The 20958-nt window shown below is 41.8% G+C and overlaps 1 protein-coding gene across 1 annotated transcript in view; it reads left to right on the top strand.

Annotated features, from left to right (window-relative positions):
• TRABD2B (TraB domain containing 2B) overlaps positions 1-20958 on the top strand; it is a gene marked incomplete at its 5' end in the record, with an annotated part of 277903 nt that overhangs the window by 225852 nt on the left and 31093 nt on the right. The window contains one exon of the mRNA XM_027648864.1: positions 5138-5228. Within this exon, the coding sequence (XP_027504665.1) occupies positions 5138-5228 (91 nt within the window). The remainder of the gene's footprint in view (positions 1-5137; positions 5229-20958) is intronic.

Below are 20958 nucleotides of genomic sequence, written 5' to 3'. Positions count from 1 at the left end.
AATGGGCTAGCAAGGCTTTTTTAGCACAACTTCAAAGGCTCTGGCAATGGAGGTCCTTTGTGAGGGAATTATCTCCTGCTCCTTTGTACCCCTTTATCCTTCTAAGCCACGGGAACAAAGAATTGTGAGACAAATAGACAAAGTAATTTGTAGGAGATCTGTAAACCTAGATAAAGTGTATAACATTTGCTCAAAAACATTTTTTCTGCTTCTGTCATCAAAACATGGTTATATTTTTCTGTGCAGAAACACTCAAGTTCATTTAAGTTCTGAGGGATGCAGCCTTGAGCTTAGGCATGCTATTGATGAGGGTCACCAGGATGTCTGAAGTGGTATAGGAGAGCTTAATTTATGTGGTCAGTTAGAAATTATGTGGCTTTTAAGAGTTGGCTGAGGAGGTCTTTCTCCTCACCTAAAGATATTCCACTGATAAAAGAAGAAAATGCATTTTTTCAGCCGTGTGTGTATGCATGGGCGTACTTTAAGGAAACCATTTATTTTTCACCTTTTAGTAAAAAAACCCCAAAGTAGTTTATTCTTTCTTTCTTCCAGTGAAAAATGAAACCTTGGGGAGATAGGAAACACATTACATGGATCTGCTTTGTGTAGTCCGAAGAACAGCTCTTAATTAAAAATAAAAAAGCAAACCAGGGGTGGAAGGTCTTTGATTAATGTTAGCAACTGTGCTGTCTAATGTGTTCCTCCCGTGTCTCCAGATCCTCTGTCTCAAGAAAACAATAAATGAGTGAAAGGAGAATAATCTTGGCCTCATCAAATTTAATTAAGAAACCCCCTCTAAGTGCAGCGAGCCACACTGGCCACTCCACTGTATTTGTGTTCAAACTATAAAATGACTGCGTTTAGCACTGGGTCTTGTCCTAAAGCAAATCCCATGAGTGTGTCCTTATCCTCAGAGGGTGGAAGGACTGCATCCACACCTTGTTTTTTTTTAATCTTAAACTGTTAATGCTGGTTGCTCTGCATATCTCCATGCCCAAGTGCAGACTTGAGGTCCCCATCTAGAGAATCTTTTATGTCTGCTTTCTCTCCTTTTCCCATACTTCCATGGATTTCCCAAGGCAGTTGATGTTCTGACCTCTTGGATCCAGTTTTCATCAGCTGTCAAGATAAATTTGGTTAATACTCCAGGAATAGTTTATTCAGATTTAGACTGAAGAGGGAATAGTGATGGAAATGCAAGATCATTCCCCTGTCTCTCTAATCTGTCTGATATGTCTCTAGATGAACTAACTTTTCAATAGTTATACTTTCTCGAGGTTTATTCCAGGCCAGGAAGAGAAATTTTTAAAATATTTTAGCAGAAGCACACATACACGCACATGGATGTATATATAAAGCTCATTTATTTTATATCTATAAATAAAAATTAAATCCACTGATGTTATAAAAATATGACAATTATCACATATTATGTTTGCACGTATGGGCAGCTAGAGGCAGGGATTTGATGATTTTAACTGATGCTGAGTTTAATTCTCTCCAATATATGGGTTAAATTTGGTTTCATTACATGCCATATGTTGTCAAAGTATTCTATTGTTGTCAATATCTAGCCTGTGAATGCTTGTCTCAAGTTTTGGGTGACTAAGTAGAGTTATTTTATGTAAAAAATTCCTCACATAGAAAATTTTCCTGGGTTTTAAAACTGGGAAGAATAATTCTGATGGACTTCACAGCAAGAGGCAAGCCAAGACATTTCTTCCAGGAATTCTTTAACCCTGGAAATACAGCAATGACATGAGAGCATTTTCATATTTCATATTTCACCTCTATTGGGTGCACTCAAGTGCCACCTTTTTCCTTAAACCTTCCGCTTCCACATATATCTTCGATCCTGAGGAACTCCTTGCCATGGATCACTGTTGGGAAGGTGTCTGTGTTGGGTGGGAAGGCTGCTGGTCTGATGCATAATTTTGGATTTTCCATCACTAGACGTGACTCCAAATTGCTTGTAGTGTGCATAAGGAGATGCTGATTTGGATACAGCAGCAAAACTGTGATGTCAAACAAAGAGTTGGATACAAAACCAATCTCGATATGTGAATTCTGACTGGACAGAGAAGACAAGTAGAAGTCAGAGCTGGTTCATATAGAAATCTTGCAATCAGGTGTAGAGGATATATTAACAGGGCAAGCTGATAGTGAGATGGGTGGTGATTTACCCAGCTGTACGTGGGGTAATGCAAACAGGAAAATTTTAAGAGGAGTCTAAAGGTAATGCTTTCCAAAGACCTGCTCATGCCATTTCCTAGCAGCTGTTGAAGCTTCAGGCTCTGTTGATACATGTGGAATGGAGAATTATTTGGGGGGCAGCTTTGATTTTGGTTTTGAATTTTTTTTTTTTTAATTTCTTTTCTCTTGGTTGAACTGGGGCATTGAAAATATTGTCGTATGTGTTGAATTGTGGACCTAAAATGAAATAACTATTCACATTGAAATTTGTGATGAAGATTTTAATTTATTCAGGGATTTGAAGTTTGATGAAGTTTTTTTTAGTGGAAGCTAGTATTCCTTCCAGTTAGGAAAGGCAAAATTAAAAGAATAAGCCTTGAGAATGGAGCAGAGGATAAGGCGATTTGTGATATGGAAATTCAGTCCCTGGTCTTGAAAAACGTCCTGAGGACATTCATTCACCACATGGATGAGTTTTACCTTGGTGAGAACTTTCTCTGTTCCCTGTAATTGCAGCCCAGATCTTACACAAACTCCCAGACAGCTGGAGTATGGCTCCCAAGAGAAAGGAGTATGGCAGACAACTGAACAGCTTGGGGTGTCCCACCCTGTGGAAACGCACATCTCACCATACTTACATTTTTTGCTATCATGCACAGCAGATCACCAGTCCAAGGAGCTTTCATCTTTCAGGTCTCCACACAGGGCAGGAGTGGGAAGTCCAGGAAGTGTCACCTTTTGGTCTTCATCCAGCACTTGAAGGTATTTGCAGGCTTTGCTGAGGAGCTGACATTGTTGACAGTGGATGAGGAAGCAGAGCTGTTGCATAGTTACTTTTTCCCCTAGTTTTAAAAGAGTTAAAATTGAGTTCTTTTGTACTGTCATGATGTCAAATATTTGCTGGATTCAGGGCAATCATTTACATTAAGGAATCTTTTGGCATTTAAGACTCTGGTTCAGGGAAGGTAGAGTGCTGTACCATCGACTCAGAAACATCTCTGATACCTTTGACTTAGGTTCCTCAGTGTCACTTGGCCTGTGACAGAATGGGGACCTTCGTTTGCCTTGGCCACTGCATAAAAAAACAGGATATGATCAAATCCAGTTAATCATTCACAAATGTCTCATTTCTTGAATCTCTGAGGGTGTATAACACATTTTTGGGACTGTTCTCTGCTGCTTTGGCTTTTGTTATAAGTAAGCTAGTAAGGAGAAAATCAAATTTTGGGTTTTCTTAAAAGGAAGTGGAGGAATCCTGGAACACACTAGGGCTCTGCAAATGTATGTTTAATCACTTAAAGAAATGTCTTTTGGCTAAAAGCTCTTACCAGCGCTTGCAAGTTGCACTCAAAGCTGTACAGCTACATCATTCCAACAACTGATGTGAGTTAGCGCCCTTGTTGGCAGCGTGAGCAGAGAGATGCAGGCTTAGCAAATCCTGGGGGCTGAATTACTCTCAAATTCATAGTGACTTTGTGCAGCGTGGGCGAAGCGTCCTGGGGGTGACTCTGCTGATGGTTACACTAGCTCCTTACACAGTGGCATGGATGGAGAGACTCAGGCACATCTTGCCTGCCTTGTTTTTTACGGTGCAAAGCATTTGGCTCTGCTGTGGAGCCAGGCAGTTTCAGACATCTCCTGCAAACACTTTGACTGTGCTTCAGGCAAGCATACGCTCTCCAAGTAGCAGCAAACCAGAGGAGTGAGTACTCACACACAGCACATTGTGGAACTCCCTGCTGCAAGATGCCACAGGGCAATAAGTGCATGGAGCATATTCGTGGTGAATTGGCCTATTCAGAGCTGTCAGTGAGATGCACTGACCTGGGTGTAAATGGGGGTTGCCCAGCCCTGCAGAGCTGGGAGCTAATGGGAATAATGGAGGAGGATCGTTCTGTTCTTTCTCAGTGTCAGTTATTATATATGTACATACCATTAACACCCCAGGCTGCAGTTGGAGACAGGTTACTGGGCTATGTGGATTTTAATAAACCTGTTAGTGGACTTCTTGCTTTCTTACTTTAATATCTAACCCATCCTGAAAACAATGTGGGACTTTTTCAATAAGTTGAAAGCTTTAGAGGGATTACACTGCCTTATTGAGTCTGTACCCAAAGCCCTTTGAGGGCTCCCATTGACTCCAGTGGGATTTGGTTCAGACCTCAAGTATATGGGACTCTCTTAAGTAAACTCTTTCAAGGCCTGTACATGCTGCAATACTTATTGGGCTCTTTGTTACTTCTGTGAATAGGAATGTGACCTTTACACTTCTAACAAAGAGCCCTGAATTACAGGACTAAATCTTCATGTTTTGGGAGAGGTAATGTTACCATCCCAGCTCCTCCTAACCCTGCTGAGCAGGTGGCTGAATGGTTGGTGAGGCAGTTCCCCAATCACTGGGGATTTAGTTAGACAAGCACTGAACGTGTAGTACAGCAGCTTCAGAGCTTCTTCATAAGTGGATGTCCATGAACAGTGGTGGTCAGGGTGGACATCTGTTTTTGTACGTTGTTCCATCTCACAAGCCAAAGCCCTGCCACTGCAGGGTCATTCTGATATCCATGTTAGAAGTCTGTTTAATCCATGTGCATACTAAAAATGGCCAGTGTGGAAGACAAGGCTAGTAAGCCATCTAGGTTTTCTATTATCCACCCAGTCCCTTGGCCATGTGAGGGGAGGGAGGGAGGGATGAGTAAGATGGAAGAAGAAAGTGTCGGGCCATATGTTCCCTCTTCCTCTGGCCATTGCCAAAGGCTGCAGTGGGGCTACGTGGCAAATAGCTGAGTCTGAATGACAACAAATTCCATATCGTGCCTTTCTTGCTTTTGAAGCTGGTCTAGCTTCTGGTACCCCTGCCTCCCAAACCTGCTGTTCCAACAGGAGAAACTCAAGTGAGTGAGAGGAGCAGTTTGATTGACAGTGCTATTTTCTACCTGTATTTTAGGTCACTTCCTGGGTAACAACACTGTGATTGATGTACTGAGACAAGCAGGATTTGAAGTGGAACACACTCCTCCTGGACAACCAATTGGAAAGTAAGCAGCTGCCCACAGATTATTAATCACTTTCTTTCCTTTTTTCTCTCCCTTTTTCTGTGACTAAGCGATATTATTGCATTAGTATAGGAAGTGGATGAGGAACCTCCCTTTCCCACCCAAGTTCCAGACAAAACGTTCATTGTAAAGCATCCATTGTGTGAGTTTGGAAACATATGGAGCCTCAGAGGCTGGGGGTTTTTGTAATTTTTTTTGTTGGGGTTTTTTTTCACTTGGGGACACTGTTTATAATCACAGCTACTTCATTATACCAGCTCAGAAGTGCCATAGTTTCTTTCCAGAAACCATCTCATTCAGCTCATTTTGCCCCATAGCTGTTTTTCATTTTTCTCTCCATGGGGTTTTAGTTGCTTCTTTAGTTGCAGACCCCTCTGTCCGGCTGCTGCTCTTCAGTTGGCATTTCACTTTTTCCTGAGGGACCAGATTTAATGGAGCAGATGCACCTTGTGTTGGGTAGGTAGAGAGCAATTCAATATTCCCTGAGCTTCTCCATCTATCTGGTCAAGTAAAGCAGGCAGGAAGGGACTGATCACCAGTCTCTTGGAAATGTTCATTATTATAAGATAAAATATGGCATGAAATTGTCCTTAGTTGGTGAAACAAACTTCCTTCATCCTGTAGAATTTTTTCTTTCCTTCAGATGAGGTCTCTTCCAAAGAAATTGTAGACAGTAAAACCATGAGGGATGGTTAGAGACCATCTAGCTTTTCCCTAGAAAATTAGCCTTTCCCTTACATTCTGCAGATAAAATTTGGCCAGGATTACTCTGTCATAGGATTGTTATCCTCATTAAGAGAAAGTGTCAGCAGCATGCTCCTGTCCCTGGTGGGCAGACATGACATGGTCCAAATATGAGGTGAGTGTCAATATGGAGGATTAATCGCAGAGGTAGTAGACCATGTCTGAAAAAACTATGTGTAATATAGTTGGAAAATCTGGCTGATCTAACCTTGTTTGTGAAACATCCGCAGTGATTCATATAGAATATCATATGGCTCAACTGTACATAAGTGTCTTTGACAGAGCATTTATCCTGAATGCTTCTTGGAATCTGTTGAGCAATAAAAGCATCGTCGCAAATAAGAAGGGGGGAAAGAGGAATAAAAAGCTATCAAACACCAGGAAGAGCATATATTCATAGGAGGTTTAAGACGCACTTTGGCAGAGGGAGGAAAGTCAACGTGGCACAAGGAAGAGCAGTAAACACTGTAACGGGCTAGAGCTGGAAATTTTGACTAAAATTAACAAAAAAAAAATACAGTAAAACAGAAAACCAAACTATAGCAAAACAGCTGAGGTGTACTGTTCCTAGGTTTCTGACAAGGAAACTTTCCGCTCAGGGAAGCAGACACTTTCTTCAGCAATTTTCATTTAGCTGAAAGTATCATCTTCCATGAAAAGTGTTTCAACTGGAAATTGTGAAACTAATAATTTATTGGCTGTTGCAAGCCCTTGAGAAGAACAAAAGATACAGTAGTGTGAGAGAAGTCCAAGAACAGTTGCTGCTCTTTATGGTCTTGGGATATGTCTTTACACATCATCACAGAGTTGAAATAAAGGATAGGGCAGGAAACTTGAATCAAAGCCAGCTCTTAATGTTGACTTTTTTTGCAGAATGGGGCACTTCTGTGTGTGTGCATTTCTCTACCTTGGCAGCAGTGTCTCCTGTTCATGATGTCTTCGCTAAAGTTGTAGTCCCTGGGGAGAACATTCCTGAAAGCAAGTGGACTTGAACTGCTGCCTAGACCAATGCACATGTCCTCAGCTGAATTGTCCCACACTTGGAAACTTCTGTTCCCAGCTCCAGACCATAGTGTTGGGCAGGTTGGTCCCTTTGTCTGGGCTAGTACCCTAATTCCAGTGAGGTCTGCTCTGAACACTGAACATACAAAACTTTTATTAAAGGGTATACTCTTGTGCAGGAGTACTGGACCGAGTCAAGCGAGAGCATATTGTTGCACCTCATAAAGATTAGATGCCCTGTGTGTTTTCCTGTGGTCTGATGATGAGGCAGATGTGCCAGTCCTAGATGAGAATGTAGAAAAAAAATAAATTACATGGTAAAGAAGTCCAAAGTTGCCACTAGACTGCATTACTCAAGGTGCAGAAACAGCAGAAGACTACAGAAATTGTGGATAAGGAGAACTTAAATATGTTCACAGGAAACAGCTTGCTGCCTTTAGAAAAAAAGAGGCTCTCAGACATGCACATCAGGGGATGTTGTCCTACAGCTGGGGCTGTAGCCATCAGAAGTGCTTGGGGCTCCCCCTCAGAAATGAGGAGGCTGCTGCAAACCATTTGTCTCCTTTTTTTAGAATAGCTTGTATTTTATGATTTCTGGGCAAGATGCAAGACAGTCTAGCCAAACACAGTTGTGACAAAAATTGACAGCATGTTCAGAAGTACAGCAAGTTGGTTGTTGTGTTGCTGTAATTGAGACTCTTAAGGAACTTTGCATTTTTGTCCAGCCTTCTATTTTTACTCTTCTACTTTTTAAAAGATGAAATAAAAACATTTGAAGACAATTAGAAAGGCTCAGAAGAGGAACCATTTTGTGATACTGGCTATACTAACAAAATGTATACGTAGAATAAATAAATAGAAGCTCAACAAAATTTGGGCTGCTTGCAGAGCAGAAATTGTTTTATGGGTTACAGAGATGCAGGTGTTTTCACCTTGATTCTTCTGAAGCCATACATGAAATAAGAGGTATTTCTCTCCTTTGCTGAAACCCAAAAGAGATGTATCTGCTTTACTTCCAAATAAGCTGTATAAGGGAGTCAAGCCCACTGCATTGCATTCTAGCATTGACAATTGAAAAACTGGATAGTGTTCAGGGAAGATCAGCTGGACTCTAATGTAGAGATTGGAGGGGGTGGACAGCACGTGGAAAAAATGCAAGGGTTGGAAAAAAACTGAAGCAGCTGCACGCTTATGTTTTGGCCAAGGGAATTAAAAAAAACAGTACTGTGGACAAATTCTATGCAGGAGAATGGAGAGGAACAATTTGAGCTGGCACATAGAAACATTTGGAGGTATTATCAGGTTGAAATTGAGATTGGTTTTGGATGAATATCAGTGATTTCTTTACAGTGATTTGCAGTACAGTCTTGCTCAGGTTAAGTAAGAAGCCCTATTATATGAAAGTAATTTTAGCAAAACATGTATTCTATATCCTGCTTACTACCCATGCTGCCTTGCCAAAAAAGCAAATACTATTTTTCTTTATTATAACTGTTCCTAGAACATTATTATTATTATTATTATTGTTGTTGTTGTTGTTGTTGTTATTATTGTTATTATTATTATTATTATTGGCATTATTAGTGGTCTGATCTTTATAATCAATAATAATTAAGTAGTGTTACCATAAATAGGTGGAGTATAGTCTGGTATAATTTAAACCGCATTTCGGTTTCAGAAAGGGCAAAGAATACCTTGTTAGAAAATAACTAGTTCCTGTGTATGAAAAAAGAAAAGCCTTGGGAAGAGTGAAACAGGACAAAGACCAAAGCTGTTTGTGCTTTCAGTTACATACAGGCTGGGTAAAACCAGAAGATTGTTGGCTTCCTCTATCCAAAAAGCTAAGCATGGGTTGTGAAATGACTGGTCTTTAAGCCAACCAAACCAAATACCTAGAGTCTCACATTTCTGTTGTCTAGTGACAAGCATGAATTTCAGCCAAATTCTCCCTTTCTTAAGGTATTGGGGAAAAATAAAGTGAGATCTTGTCAGGTTAGAAGAGATAGCCAAGACATGGAGGGGTTTGATGTCTCCAGAATCAGTGAACTGGCAAAGGAAATTTTATATAAAGTACATTTATCTGGTGTGGAGCTGTTTGAGAACTCTCACTGACTGGATTTCTGAAATCTCCTGGCTCTTCCTGTCGATCTGCCTTAGTGGCCCAGTGTTGACCTTCCTGAGCCTCTTCTAGAATCCTACCAGGTGACTATTGAAAACACCTCCTTTACAGCTTGATCCCTTTCTGTAAAAAAAAAGCCCCTGTTGTACTCATCATGCAGAGCAATGCCATAAACACTTGAGAACTTATCCTCACATTGCTTTCATTTGTTTATTTTGTTGCCTGAGGGAAAGCGTACCAAATCTGTTTGCATGACAACCTTCAACAGCATTCATATTTGCTTCTTATTTTACTGGCTGTCCTCCTTGTCCCCAGATGAAGGCATTGGAAAATTAGTGTATCTCATTGCTTTGCCCTGAGATAAGAAAGGCAACTTTTTTTTTTTTTCTGGTGGAGTTCTGCCAACTGGCTGTCCCTGCTCCTCTCTGTCTTCAGACAGCAGAGCTGCGTGCTTGGGGTTGGGAGAGAGGAGGAGATGGGAGAAAATTTCCCCTCAGATGGATTCCAGTGACTTGAGCAGATAAAGGGCCACAGCTGCTTCACATTTAGTTGGAAACAGCCAAACTGCAAGATCAATCCAGGAAGCACCTGTGTCCGTGATGACTCTATTGTTGCTGGGTTCTCAGAACCGGCGCTGACCTTCTGCCACTCACCAAGCCCTGATGTGCTGCACGCTGTTCTCTCAAGCAGAAAAGTGTGCAGCAGTGCTTATTTCCATCAGACTCCTCTTTCCAAGGTTGTGCTCAATGCTACCTTCTTTCAGAACGGGAGAATTCAGTACAAGCTTTTGTATCTGCCCTTTTGAGAATTTATTGTACACTCGCAGAGCTCTGCTGGAGAAATTAATTACTCTTGCTCCTTATGTTTGAACTTCCTGGCCCAGGTGAAGCAACGTCTCTTTGCTGTTTGACTTACTCCTTTCCTTCTTTCTGAAGCAAAGAGCTTCCTCCTTCACCTTCTCCTGTAGCATCCTACAGTTGTGACCCTGGTCTCCTACTCAGTGTTGGCTCAGGGTGGAAGTCTTTGCTCCCCTAGGAATGCTCTATTCCTCCCCATGGAATAAAAGCACACTTACTTCCCACAGTGATGCAGCCATTTCACTCCATCAGGATCCCTAAGCTTCCCGAGGTGATATAAAGAAATGGGAAAATGTTTGACCTAGCATTCCCCACAGCTCCAAATTGGTAAACATGCCAATCCAATAAATTGGTAAACATGCCAATTACACCCCAGAAAATTATGGATTCCATCAGAGCTCTCAGGTGTCTCCCAGTAGTTGCCAAGTTCCTTGGGATGCCCAGGAAGCTTTAGCTTTCTGGTGCCAGCCTGGCAGGGTTACTCTGCTCTGCTTAGCAGTTAATTTTTGGGATGTGTCAGGGAGAATGTTAAAGTTGTAGTGAAATAAGTAAAAAATAAGTATTTATGAGATCTGTGACACTTTCATCAGAAACAACTGAGTTAATTGAGAAAAAAGGTAGAACTGAGAAGGAGAGATTCAGGATCCTTTCTCTTCTGAGACAGGGAAAAATGCACACTTTTTTCTTTTGTGTAGGTGTAATAACCTCCCTGTAGGGATGCTGCAGTTCTTAATCCTATTGTAAACCTTTGGATCTTTCACTTGATCTGAGTCTGAGTATCATACTCCCTTCACTAGCTTCCTTCCCTCAGAAAAAAAGCAAAACCATTATTTAGAGTGTTCTCTGACAGCATAATTTACAGTAAGAGGTGTATAGGGATGAAATGGGGTTCATCTGCATGCACTGGCAAATTTATTGCCTCATCTAACATTGGAGAATATGACTACTCGATGCTTAAAATATTTAGTTATGAAAATATGCACATTACATTTTCATGTTCCCATGTGCCTTTAAAATATCCTCCTTTGCAATTTGATTGTCTTTGTGTCTACTCTACCGCCGCAAAGTCTGAGTCAGTCCAAGTAACTCTGAGGTGTGGGGGGGAAGTTGAATAAAGTCTCTAAAATGTGGTAGAAAAGCAAAGTCAATTTACAAGTTCTAAACCATAGAAACTTAATAATCCTTTAAGCAACACATTACTTAGGGACAGTGTATCTGTGTGTTCTTTAGGCTACATTTAAATGCTGGGCACCTGAAAGAATGGAATTTAGAACTTGCTACAAAAAAAATCTGGGAAAGAACAAGATAATTCATGGTGTTGGAGTATGAATATGGAACAGAACTTCTCAGGAATTTTGGGCTTGACTAGTTCACCCAGTGGGACATTCACTTTTCTCTATAATCAGATTTTGTTCTTGGCAAAATTTCTTTTTTCGTGTGAAAAAATTGTTTCATATTCCATATGATTCTGTTCCTTGGGAACTTGCACACAGGGCCACTGGGGAACGTGGGCTTGCTTCTTTTTGCTCAAGGGCAGCCTGCTCGCAGAGCTGTCCTGAAGCCAGGGCTAAGGTTTCTAAGTTTTTTGCTGCTCTGCAGCCTATCAGTTTTAGGAGATCTGTATCTCATACTCCATAAACTATCTAATAGTAAACTTACAGAGCCTTGGAGACTTCAAAAGTTCAGAGCTCGTTCTTACCTTATTTCCTAGCCAAATTTTGGAGTTCTTGTTTCCACAGGAGAAGCTGATTTTTTTCATCCTCCTTCTACTTCCAGCCAACTCTAATGCAGATATTTTCACCTTAGGTCATTAGTATGAGATGAAAATTTTTGGTTTATAGTTACTAGAGATAAAGCTAATCCAAACTGCACTGAAATCAACAATTTCAATTGTTGGCTTCCATTGGTGCCAGTAGCTTTTAGAGGTCATCATTATTATGAGATAGTTGTTGATTCTCTCCTGTCTTTGTTGGTGAGGAGCCATGAGTAGAATCAGTAGAAAACTAGGAGTATGTTCACACAGTTGTGCAAATGCTCACTATAGTCAGTGTAAAAAGACTGACTCATGGGTGTCTTAGACAATTGGCCCAACTTGCTTGCAGTAGGTATCTGACTAGTTTTAGATGGCTAGTCATTTTGTGAGATTAATTCCCCTCCTATTTGAAGGACTTGGGACATGAATTCAAGTTGGACAGTGTAACTAGACTCACTTAAGCCTTTGGAAAAACTGCACCATCCCCTCTCCAGCGCTGTATTGAAACAGTGAGGTTGTGTGACTTTGTTTGTGTGTTCAGCCTGCACTTGTCCTGTGGATTGATGGCCTCCCTCCCAAGTGATATCAATCTGGGCTGAAGTGGAGCTGCACTTTGTAACAGCTCAAGGGGCACAAAGGTATCAAGTGGTATTGTGTGCTTTGAAAGATGTCGTTTATCTAAGGAAGTTTGTGGTCTGTTTGCTGTCACTCTGTCTTTGCAGAGCCAACTTCTCTTACCTTCACTATCACGTTGTCAGGCAAAGAGACCTCACACGTTAGGACAGATAGCTTTTCAGCTCCCAGAGCTGACTTCTTTTCCTTCAGCAAGTGGGCTGAAGTTGTGGGCTGTGTTGGCAATCAATAGAGCTGCTTGATTCAGCATGAGTGTAATTGCTAGTAATTTTGCTTGCAGGGAGCTCTTTACAAAGCATAAGTTCTTAAAAAGGGAACAAGATTTCTGTCAATTAAGAAGACAATGACTTTTCTCATTGTCACTTTCACTTAAAATTCCTTCAATAATAGTATCTTAGAAAAAACCAGTCAGGGATACAGTTTTCTACATAGGATTTCACTGAGTAGTACGTTTCATCTTTCAGGAGGGATCAGATGTGCATAGGGGCATTCTCTGAAGTTTAAATAGGGTTAGAAACTCCTCCAAAACAGCGTTGTGTGATGGGTGGCGTGACCAAATGACCCCCTGTGGATCTTGTTGTGGCATGCTGTGAACTTTACTGAAACCTTTCTGAACTGCCCCCACAAGTCGAAGGTCACTCTAATGCGCATCTGTGATGTGATCTTCTGTCATTTCTTGTGCAAAATAGTCTCACTTTTAACAACTCATAGTATCTCAGCCAAGCCAGGTGACTTCATGCTGGCCACAACCCAGCTTTGGGTCTGAAATGACTGTGTGGTTGTCCCTTGAGGGGAAGATGGTGAAGGGTCAGGCTGAGATGCGTGTGTATCAGCTGCTCCTCCTAGTTAAGTGCTAGTAGTAGGAGCAGGAATGCCAAAAGGAGTTAAGTTCTTATAACAGGAATAGTAAATTAAGGATGGTGAATTTATGAAGCACTTGTCACAGTAAAGAACTTAGAATGCCAGAATGCATTTTCGTGTCACGATCATTGAATCATTTTTATGAGAAGTCGAAGTAAATTCATATGTAATCTGTAAAGTTTGTAGAGAGTTTAATTCATCCAGGAAATCATGTGTTGGGAATTCTGTACCCAGCTACAGATCAGATATACTTCAGAGAAGCGTTAAGGTTTTAAAATCCTTCCACAAGCCAAACTGATCTCCAGAACCTTTGGAGTTTCACCCTTCTCTGGACCTCATGCCCCATGCAAGTGAACATCATGCCAATATGTTTCCCATTTCCTGGGGATTAAACTGCTGTGTTTGATGACTCAGGACTTTCCAAGAAAACAGCTCAGTCACTCACCCTCTGAAGCGGCCTCAGGTGCCTCAGAGGACATGTTTTCTCTTGCACAGTGATTCATGATTTCAGACCAGAGGATCAACTATCTTTCTTTTTTTTTTCTTCCCACAAAGTTAATTAATAAAACAAATTTCTATTAGTGGGTGTTGAAAGACTTTGGCTTTCCACCTACACTCCCAAATGCTCTGCATTCCAGGGAGAATGAAAAATGGACCTGTGAACAGAAACAGGAGGGAGGAAAAATGGATCAGATGCTGTAGATGGATGTAGACACAGTGGCTGTCAAGTGACACGATGGAAGAACTTCCTGGAAGACAGTTTCTTGCAATTGTGATTGCTAAAAACACACTACTACACTAATCCAATTTTGGAATTCATATATGCAAATTTAGAGAGAAATTTTGGGGCCAGACACAAGGAGTGTCTGGCAAAAACTGAATTCTCTGTTTGTACCTCCCTGTTGACCTCTTGCTCAGGCGGGCGGCCACGTGGAACACAGTTGTTCTGCTTGTGAAAACTGGATCCTTTACCACTCCATTTCGTCAGGAGGAGCACCTGGAGGACTCACCCAGTCGTGGCCACTGTGGACCTGGCTATGCCCGTCTGTCTGCCTCATCTGTAGCCCCACCATAGAACAAAATTTTTCATCAGCATGAAGAATTAAGACAAAATTTACACCCAGCATGATCATAACTTTTGTTGACTTCAGGGAGAAAATGGTTGGTCCCACAGTGGGCCAGAGTTGACAGAAGGTCTAGATGTGGGGTATTTCCCCTTCCCACTGCTACATGGGACATCAGACCAGCTCACAGCTCTGTAGTGCCACCGTCTGCTGATGGCAGCTTGCAGAGGAACAGATCTTATTTGGTGCTCTTATTTGTGAGAAAGAGCACACTGAGGCCTTTCTCCGTTGGCTTCCAGTCAAGTCACGGATACTAAGATTTTCCTGCTAACCCGTAGCATCTCAGCAGCAAAGTCATGGACAGGCTCCAAGTGCTTTGGTACCCAGTGCCCTAGATTTGCATCTCCTGTCGTATGAGCCCAGCTTCACATTTCTGAATCTCTCTAGCAAAAATAAAGGCAGTCACGGAAATATCTCTGTCGGGTCAGCACATCCCTGCTTACGTTTGAATGGCTGATATGAATCTGGAGTCCCCAGTGATTGAAGTGCACGTTCAGAGATGAGCCCCATGTTGTGTTTTAAGGGAGCACAGCACTTTGAAACAAGGATGAAGCAGGAGCAAATCGGGATGGAGGATGTGGGGCATTAACTACTTTACACGAAATCCCTGCTGGAAAGACGTGGTCAGTGTTCCAAAGTTTTCCTTGGAGAGTGCTTGGAAGTTGCATACCAGCCTATTTGTGGAAAGCTAGACAGTTTCCTATTGTCCTTGCTGTGAAACGCTTCCCAGATAAACACTTTCCCCCTCTCCATTGAAGAAAAATGATACAGCCTGTCCAGAGCTCTAACACAGGGGACTACACTGGGCTGCTGCTCAGCCTTGCCAGAGTTGCTGGTTTCTGTTGGCACTGGGCTTTGCTAAGGGCTCTAGTTCATATACATGCCAGCATCGTTAAGGAAAAGCCCCGTTATTGAGTGAGACTGGGATAATCTTCAAGGCTTTAAGAATGTTGTGTGCCCACGTCTTTGGGTTCATTATACCCCTGGAATGTAAATCCCAATCCACAGTGGATAAACAAGGTTCACATGGATCTCAAATACTTCTGTGGTATTGTCTCTTCCTGAAGGGGAAAGAAAACATTGGTAGCTGAAATAAACTCACTGGGGTTATTTAGCCTGGAGGAAAGGAGGCTCAGGGGGGACCTTATCGCTCTCTGCAGCCACCTGAAAGGGGGTTGTAGTGAGTTGGGGGTTGGTCTCTTATCCCAAATAACAAGCAGCAGGAGAAGAGGAAATGGCCTCGAGTTGTGCCAGGGAGGTTTAGATCAGATATTGGGAAAAATTTCTTCACAGAAAGGGTTGCCGTGCATTGGAACAGGCTACCAGGGGAAGTGGTGGAGTCACCATCCCTAAAGGGATTTAAAGGGTGTGTAGATGTGGCACTTTGGGACATGGTTTAGTGGTGAATGTGGCTGTGCTGGGTTAAGAGTTGGACTTGATGATCTTAAAGGTCTTTTCCAACTTAAACAATTCTGTGATTCTACAAAGAGAGCAGTAAATCTCTGCTGCTGTAGTGGGTTTAGGTTGTAACATTGTCTGCATTTGTGGCATTTTAAGTCATTTTAAGGAATTATTCCTAACACCCACAGAGTCATCATATTCCAGCACAAGGAAGATCCAGAAGTCCCTCCATGAACTTGGGAGAGAAAAAGCTGATTTTTGAAATCAGCAGTTCTAAGAATCAAGGCTGTCTAAAACCAGGTTAATGCTGGCGTGTTTCGGTCCAGGTCAGTGGGTGGCTTTTCCTCTGCTTCTCTTCTCCTGCCAGGTGCAGATCTGCAGGACCTTGTGTGTCCTCACCTCTGACTCCAGTTTGGGCACACACATGGTTTTGCTGGGTCCCTCTATCTTTTCTTCATGGTGCCTCCCACGCTGAAGACCTCTTCCCAGGAGTAGTGTGTCATTCCACTTGCTGTCTTACAGTCAGTGGATGCAATAGATGCACAGATTCACTTTTGCCACCATTTTGTCAAAGCAAACCTTACTTTGTGACAAAGGAATGGTCTTTCTTCTCTAGAGGCATGGGATTTCTTCCTAATGTTAAATGAGAATTTTGCACTTGTATCAAACTTGTATGTAGATTCGGTTTTAGGTCGCAAATGAAACTGGGAATTGGAACTTCCACTGACATTTAGCAGGCACTGAGGTTTTAAATGCCTGAGGCAATTTTAGAAACATTCCCCTCAAGGAGAAAGGCCATTGACTTGAAAGAAAGCAGAGTTAACAAGGGCTTTGTTTGTTTGTTTTACAAATGCAGCAATGAATTTAGGGCCATTCATATGTATTCAGGCATTCATACTTGAACATATGATAGCATATGCATACATAATAGCAACCATTGCTGAATGGTCAACAATTCCCACTCAAGTCAGTGAAAGGCAGCACATGAAATCCACAGAAAACCAGAAGAGGTTTAAATGCGGAGCAGGATACTGATTTTATTCTCTTCTTTCACTATTGGGGTGCACTGTCCCACTTCCCTCCTTTGCCTTTCCTGCCTTTCTCATAACCTAGTTTGGTCACTCTTGAAAAGTGTTCCAGCTTTGTGTAGTGATAAGAAGCAAACGTGACTGCTAGAACCTGTGCCAGATGCCAGGCATAGTTTTGATGAGTCTTTGACATCTGTTTGCCTTGTGATATTACGTGTTTTTCTGTAGCTAGGCAGTGCTACAAATACTCAGTCAACTGTGACACCCTCTCAAAAGACTGGCACTTAGATAAAGCATTTCAAGGCAAACAAACAAATAGATAAACACATGCAACACATGCACATACAATGGAGGGAGGAAGCTTCCTAACAGGGACTTAACTGTGCTCTGGGGAGCAGCAGAACAAGTGGATTTCATTTTCCTGGTGTTTCACTTTGTGCTGTGTAGGGTTCTCTGCATGGGAAGAAAGCTGGCCTTAATTGCTGGGTTTGTCTATTTTTTTGTGTGTATGCAAACAGTTTATGTATAAGTTGGGTCTGCTCAAGTTTATAACGAGCCATTTGTCATTCGTGCTCACAAAGCACTCCAGTTAAAGTTTCAAGCACTGCCCATCCCCAGTCTAATTTTCCTTGACAAATGAAGTCTGCAGAGGTTACACAAAGGGCACCTGAGGATCTTGATATCTCCCTGGTCAAGGAAACCATTTGGCCTAATTATTCTGCTGGGCCAGCAGAAAGCCCTTGACAGAGGTGCATGGACATTCCTTCCTTTTCTTCCATTGGAAGATGACTGCCATCAGAATTGCTCCAAGGACCCATCACCCTCCACCCTCTTCTCTCAGCAGAGGCTGTCAGTAGGGGACCTGAGTACCCCACAACTCCTGGTGACCAGTGATATCCAGTTAGATGCAGGAGGAAGGAAGCACTGCCTCCATACAGACCCTCCTCCACCTGCATTTTTAGCTGTGTTGGTAACTCCTTGGAGCAGGTGAGCCCCCAAAGCTCCTGTGCAATGAGGTCTATAGATGAGTTCAGGGGAGAAGGCTGTAGGACTGTCACCTTTTTACTGTTGAGTGCTGTGTCATTGTATCCTCATGATGCTCTGACTGTATCTGTTGGTCATCATCTCATACCCTTTGCTTGTCAGCTTGCTGAGATCGAGCTCTCTAATGAATCCATAATTTCACTCTGGAGTTCTTAAATGTACCAATGAAAATAATCATAGACATTGCAATGAAGGAGAGATATTTTCTGGAGTCAGTGCAAATTTTCCTGTTTTAAGGGGAGAAGACCAGGAGCCTGTTCTTTGTAACTAGTCAGTGAGATTTGGCTGAGTTCATTAAAAAAATCAGTCTTTCTTGTGGCCTCAGATGCCTCCTGGATATTCAAGCTGTAGTTCAAGGTCCGATCTCATAAGTTTCAAATAGCAACCAAAAAAGATAATATAAAACCTTCTTTTCTTCCTTAAGGTTTCAGCAGCAATGTGCATGCTCTGTTAAGGAAGTATTTTAGTGAAGGATGAATTTGTCAGACATAAATAAGCATTTGATACAAGCAGTTTCATCAACATGAGTTGATACAGAGAAGGAACCTGGGTGAAACGAGGCTAATACATAGAGAAACCTTATGTGAAGTCTGTTAGCATTACAGTAGACAGAATAGCATTAGACATTAAAGCAAGTGGAGTTTGGAGGGAGGACGCTTCTGCTTTCATCACATTTTGAGGGCTCTGTCCATTACCGACCAGTAAAAATGCCCACAGACAGGCTGAAGTGTTGCCTGAATAGGGTTCCTGACAACTGTTTTGTTCTTTTCTTGGAAACACTCAGGCCGTGTGATAAAGACAATGCCAGTGGGCTATAACAGTGCTTTGGAGAAAGGCAGAGTGGCTCTGTGTTCCTTTTTTTAGCTCAGCAGCATCAATGGCTGAGCAGATCAGATGTTCTGTGGTGTTGGCTTCGGAGAGGAATACTGGGTTCAGTATTACAGAGATGTGGGATCTCTTGCAGACATGGTCTGCTTATGGCTCTTTGGTTCCACACTTCTTCCTGCTGCTCAGTTTAAGTGGTCCATGTCTCTCTCCTTCCAGTGATAGCAGCTACTTATGAGCCTTCGTTATCTCTCGTCTTGCAGTTGTAAGAGCCTTGACTGAACAAGGTACTTCAGGAAGGCAAGCTGCCGTGCTTGTACTGGTTTGTGATCCACCCAGTATCTCATCCCTACCAGGACTCAGCTTCCAGAGCATCAGACAGAAGTGCAAGGAAGCAGCACCAGGCAAATGCTGAATAATCTGCCCTTAGTTTAAGTCTGAAGTCAGTGAAAATGTTGTAGTCCTTCAAGTGAGGCATTTGGTGCCTTGCTCAGCTGATGTCTCTGTAGAGAGTTTTTATTTTTAAGATGTAATGGAAAATATGCACTCCTGTAGGTGTATCTTTTCTCTGGAGGATCCAGCAGAGAAGAGAAACTAATTCCCAGTGGAAATAACCTGGAAGCAGAACTCAATTTGGATTGCAAATGAACAAGATACAGACCACAGTTGTGTATTAGCTGTAATTCTGCTGAGGAATCAAATCAAACAGTCAGTTTGGGGTTTTATTATCAGTCAGCTTCTTAATCTTGAAAACTGTATGGATGACAGCTACTGGAATGAAACAAATTCATCCTCACTTTCTTTTTTGTGCTTAAACTAAAGTCAGGAATGGTTTGGGAATACGAACATGAGATGAGAATAGTTTTGCAACTGAGTTAGCAAACCTGTCTTTATGCATGGCTGTACAGCTCTGTCCCAGGGAGGAGCAGACAGCCGTAGGCATCAGGAGTTCCACTGACTAAAAATAGAAGTAGGATACAGACAAGTTTTAGTGAGTATGTCTAGTTTGATTGTGGCAGCTCGAGGAGAAAGAAGGATTTGTTCAGCCCTTGAGTTGCTCTCCAGTCCCTGGGGTCTGAGATTGTAACTGCTGAGATGAGATGGTGGCATTTGTTCTGAGACACTGCCCAAACCACTATAAATATGCTGTAGAATCACAACTGGCCCAAAACTGAAACCCAAACCGAAACTTTAGAAATGTCACAGTTAGACCTGAAGAAACTTCGTGTTGCAGACTGGGCCTAAATGGGTGAGAATCTTATGCTTTGCAGAACCTGTTGAATGATAGAAGTTAATTCCATCCAAATTTTTAGGAAAAATATGCTGTGTGTAATTAATATGACATCATCTGAAAGAAACATAGAAAGATCAGAGAGTTTAGAAAGAGAAAAGAGAGATTGCATTCCCCAGTAGTAAGTCCACCATTGTTGTTTATTGAAGCAATATATGTGTGTTTATTAAAAAGTTATTAAAAGGAAAGAGCAATATATTTACTCATGTTAACAATGGTTTTCAAACAATGACAGATAAAAAAATGTGTGGAATAAACCCTGAAAATCTTCCAGTTCCATAAAAAATGCAACTCTAAAATCTTCTTTTGTGCTGTAATACCATAACTGTAGATTCATCAAAAACCTTGTGTATTCTTGGCAGATTTGGACAAAAGTCAGGATTTCCAATCCAGAGGTAAAGCCAAACTACCCAGGCAGAAATAACTTAGGACTGAATCGGTGTGGTGGTAATAAGACAGTGGAGATTTAGGGAATGGAGCCTGAGATGAGGCTTTGTGGGCCACAAGGTTCTTATTTGCTATTAATGTGGGAAATGGAAGCAAGACTGGAGGGTCGGCCCATCCTTCCCCTGGGGGCACAGCCCATCCTCTGGAGTGTGCAGATTAGAGAGTTTTCATGAAAGATGCATAAACAAAGGATTATTCAGTTCAAGAACTGAGCCAAAAACTTGAGAAGGGGAAATAAGTTCAGAGCAATTTGAAATGGAACATTCTGAGGATATTTTTGAAAGCTGGAATTGGGTTTTGTTGGGTTTTGTCATTTTTATATATTAGTTGGGTTTTTCTTTTTAATTGAGATCAATTTCTGAACAAAAAAGGGCGCTTTGTAGCATTTAAGTCTTTGAAAACAGAAGACTAAAAAGAAAAATTAAAAGCTTTCTTCAGAAAATGCTGAAATGAAACATTTTTAGTTTTCTGAAATAAAAGAATTCACATGAAAATGTGGAAATGACACGTTACAAATGTTTCAGCTGCCCTCTCTTCTTTCAGCAAATTCAACCCCTCCAGTTGCAGAACACTTGTGTTTCTT

Source organism: Corapipo altera, unplaced genomic scaffold, assembly GCF_003945725.1.
Source record: "Corapipo altera isolate COAL_440 unplaced genomic scaffold, ASM394572v1 112, whole genome shotgun sequence".
Classification (NCBI taxonomy): Eukaryota; Metazoa; Chordata; class Aves; order Passeriformes; family Pipridae; genus Corapipo; species Corapipo altera.
Note: the sequence above shows the minus strand (reverse complement) of the source record. Positions and strands in the feature narration are given on the sequence as shown.